Below are 4,548 nucleotides of genomic sequence, written 5' to 3' on the forward strand. Positions count from 1 at the left end.
GACTGTTGCCAGAACCCTGTCTGTGGTTTTCCCGCTTCTGACGCCATAAACCCTCATTCTGATTACCTTTTGTGACCTGGTATCACTGTTTACCCGTCGAGCATTCTCGATAGTGTGGACACGGATTTAGAATTAGAAACCCAGAATGTAATCGAGCCCTTTCATGTAGCTTAAGTCTAGACTTTAGTTCCATCTAGCTTTTAATTTTTTTTTTTCACATGTTAAATTGTTATATAGTTAGTGCTTTCTTACGGCAGTTATCGTACCGCTCTGTTTGCTGGTCACACTAAACGACCATACGTTCCGGCTGGCCGAGTTTGACTGACAGCTCCGCCGCGTGTGACCGAGGATGTGAAGTTGCTCCCAGATGTCCCATCAGGTGCGAAAAGATGCCTAGAATACAGCTGTACTTCACTAAACTAGCAAGTATTCATATCTTTATGCTTTGTTTATATCTTCTTTCACTGAAAACTGCCACCCACCATCATGCACGGAGATGAGCTATGTTAATAATTCATATTAACAATAACACTAGTACCTACAATGCTAGTTGTCCAAGGTCAAAAGATTGCGTAAATCACTCCCATAATCTTCCTAAATCGGGCAAGACCTTATCATGTCAGCTAAAGCAGTGAGAAGGTGCAATATAAACAGCTAATTGGTTGTATGCATGGTTGTTTCAGTTACCCTCGTGCATCAGAAACTTTGACATCATGCAATGCATGCATCGTTCAGGTTCTCATAATAAAACCGCTTTGTCATTGTACATGGTAATTTATTGGTATTTCGTGCGTTATTACAGTTTCGAACAACACAGCGGTTTTATGCAATGTCAAAATTCGGTTGTTGAACATCGTTAAGCGGTGAAGTGCTGTTGTAGAGCATCGCTACCTTCATTAGTGAGCGCGAAGACTGGGCCGCTCGCAGATGACGTACTTCTCTAACGAACAGTCTATATCGTGCCAGATGATACCGTCTCCATAAAAGTTATTGAGTATGGCCAGGCAGTTTTCATTCATATCAGCGTTGTCAGGCTGGCTGCGACCAAACCTAATAGAGAAAAACCGAAACAAGACACAAGGAAGCGTATCAATCTTGTTAAACAGCACAACTGAACTGTACATGGTTACCATGGACGCTCACCTTCCGGTATGAGACCATCGGCTGTACTGAGAGGCCACACAACTCTGCCACTTCCACGAGTAGGGTCCCACCTTGTAGCCACTTGTCCAGATGTAGGGCACTTCGTCTGCAGAAATAACAGCAATCGAGTAAAAGTTATCCATGTAGATCTCCATCTTATTTTAACAGCACTTCACTTAATCTAAAGCGCTCATAAAATGCTACAAATTAAAAACGCGCAAATGGCTCACTAAGTAAACTCAATGAGCAGCACTTCCATGTATAATTCTAGCTTTTTGAGCTTTATGGTAGTTTGAAAGACAAGGACAAAAAGCTGAACTTGCAAAGGACTCACGAAATAAACTCACAATGGCTGATAATGGAGGTAATAAAGAATCCTCAACTTGAGTCTCCAGGCTCACTGCGTGGAAACCCGTTGGATGACCGACGGTGCCGATGCTGCGGCAGAAACTTTCTGCCTGTTGAAAGCTAAAGGTGCGGCCGGGTTGGCTACACCACGATAGATGGTATTCGCGGCCATTTAAAGTCTCGTGAACCTGAGCAATGCATAGACAAGAGTTACGGTTCCGCAACAGATAGTTATCCGAGAACCTTTATGAAAACAGGTTAGATTTATCAATACGTAATTTTGCCAAGCTGTAATCTCGCCAAGCTTTAACTATGAATACAAATTTGATTTATCTAAATCTGTAATCTAGCCAAACTTTTCTTTAGACCAGCAAGGAGCGACTCACCACAGTTCCCAGAGGATAGCTGCATCCACGAGGGCCTTCACGAACGGGCGACGCAGGAGCTGGCGGGGGTAGGACAGGCGACACTACAGGTGCAGTCCGCGGAAACGCAGACGAAGCGAACCCGGGAACGAGAGTCTGTTGCCGAGATGAAGACACAGGCCCTGATACAACCCGAGCAGCTGGCTGCGGGACACTTCCTACAACAGGAACGTTTGGGGACACAGCGCCGCCTATCACCACGCCATCAACTAAAGGTGTCCCGTCGTAACTAAAATGCATCCCAGTCGATGATGCCACAGCCACAGCCACCACTAGTAGAGAGCCCAACATCTGAAAAAGTAGAACACGAAAAAAACAAAACACATTATCTCCACGTAATACCTAGCTTGCCACGCCTTCTCTGAACACCTCCACATTCCCGTAGCCACATCCAGTCCAACAAAGCTGCACGAGACGTCTCGCCAGATCTTCACCTTTTCGGCGTGTTTGGTCGACGGTTGGGGATGGTATGCCGCAGTCTGCTCCCCGCCGCTCCTCATTGACTGTGCCGAGCTATGATTGGTGGAGACGTGAACCAACCACGCCGATGGTGATCACACACCATACGTCATCAAGAAGCAAGGATCGTTCAGGTCAAGACCACTGATCTGCCACGCTTTCTGACATGTTCCATCGCTGAGCGTACTATTTTGCTTGTTGTGATTGTGAGTGTGGCAGCCTCACTCAAACTGAGTGAGGCTATTTTTGCCGAATGAATTTCTCTACTGTATATTGGCAACAAGCCAATAACATTACTCAGAAAACGATCCTTTGTGATCAACTCAGGGTTCACTCCCCCTCCTCCCCTCCCTCCCTTTACCCCCCCTTCTCTCTCTCTCTCTCTCACCATAACCTATGAGTCACGATTTATATGTATATAGATTTTACATATACAATGCCTGACGCTCTATGAGGGTAAGAAATTCATAAAATACATATGCAGAATCACACACACAGACACACACACACGAGCCGGTGGCGTAGTGGATAAGGTGGTGAGCGTGGGATCGGGCAGATGTCCACGCGTAGGTCCGAATCCCACCACGTACATCCTTAAAACACTTTGCCATTTGTCGAGTGGTTTAAAGTTACCTACATATCACCATGATACCCAGGTTCTAGGTGGTTACACTCAAGATGAGCTTGGGCGGTGATATGGGCCCTAATATGGGTACCACTATAAATAAAATTGCCTGCGCCACTAATGGGCGGAAAATGAACAGCGCTTCCCATACACTCTTCAAGTGTGCCTATAGGCGCTATAGGCCTTACCGTAGAAAAAAAAAAACACACACACACGCGGTAGCTCAGTGGTTAGAGCGCTGGCTTCACAAGCCAGACGACCGGGGTTCGATTCCCCGATCGGGTGGAGATATTTGGGTGTGTCTCCTTTCACGTATAGCCCTGTTCACCTAGCAGTGAGTATGTACGGGATGTAAATCGAGGAGTTGTGACCTTGTTGTCCCGGTGTGTGGTATGTGCCTGGTCTCAGACCTATCCGAAGATCGGAAATAATGAGCTCTGAGCTCGTTCCGTAGGTAATGTTTAGCTGTCTCGTCAGAGACTGCAGCAGATCAAACAGTGAAACACACACACACACAAAACTCCCTAATCTAAATACGTCGTTGATGGGGAGCGGTGTTTATGACAGACTTTGTCGCCACAGTTCCATCGTCACTGCCTCCTAATCATCGTCTGAACACAACCACCACTCTCAAGTCTTCAGCGAGAACAAAACACAAAAACAACAACAAAAGCTACAACTATAACAATAATAACAGTAACAAACATTAATAATAAAAACAATAAGGATATAAAACAATAATAATGATAATAGTAATGATAGTTATAATGAAAATATTAATCACAGATAGGATATAAGATAATAGTAACAGTTATAAGGATAACAATAATAATAATAACAATAATAATAACAAAATATTAATACAATAATAATAATAATAACCATAACAATAATAACAATAATAATAATAATAATGACAATAATAATATTAATATTCACAATAATGAAAATAGTTATAGTAATAATAAAAAAGGTAATAGTGATATTAATATTGATAATAATAAAAAAATAATAATGATAATAAAAACAATAATGTTAATAATAGTAATAACAATAATATTAATAATGATAATAATAATAATAATAATAATAATAATAATAATAATAATAATAATGATAATAATGATAATGATGATAGTAATAATAATAATAATAATAATAATAATAATAATAATAATAATGATGATAGTATTAATAATAATAATAATAATAATAATAATAATAATAATAATAGTAATAAAAATAATAACGATAATAATAATAATAATAATAATAATAATAATAACAACAATAAGTGGTGATAAAAGTAACGAGTGTTCCTCATCAGTATGAAAATAAATTTATTAGATGATTACCCTTATTTTGCGTGATGAATTTCCCCACAGCAGTATACCAGCAACAAGCCAACAACATATTAACAAGAACGGTCCTAAGCGATGAACTAAGGATCGCTCCCTGCTCTCTCTCTCTCTCTCTCTCTCTCTCTCTCTCTCTCTGTACCTTGAGATGGATGGATGGATTTAAACTGTAACGTGAAAGTCAAAATTC

General features: G+C 41.0%; 1 protein-coding gene across 1 annotated transcript; it reads right to left on the reverse strand.

The window, feature by feature from the left end:
* Nucleotides 1–758: 758 nt before the first annotated feature.
* On the reverse strand, nt 759–2,498 carry LOC123501401. The gene is given in 6 exon segments (XM_045250222.1): nt 759–1,050; nt 1,144–1,249; nt 1,491–1,517; nt 1,520–1,679; nt 1,878–2,207; nt 2,351–2,498. Coding segments are annotated over 6 exon segments (843 nt in total). The 5' UTR covers nt 2,417–2,498; the 3' UTR covers nt 759–896.
* Between the last annotated feature and the right edge of the window lie 2,050 nt (nt 2,499–4,548).

The sequence above is a fragment of the Portunus trituberculatus genome, chromosome 9, assembly GCF_017591435.1.
Source record: "Portunus trituberculatus isolate SZX2019 chromosome 9, ASM1759143v1, whole genome shotgun sequence".
In the NCBI taxonomy this organism is placed as follows: Eukaryota; Metazoa; Arthropoda; class Malacostraca; order Decapoda; family Portunidae; genus Portunus; species Portunus trituberculatus.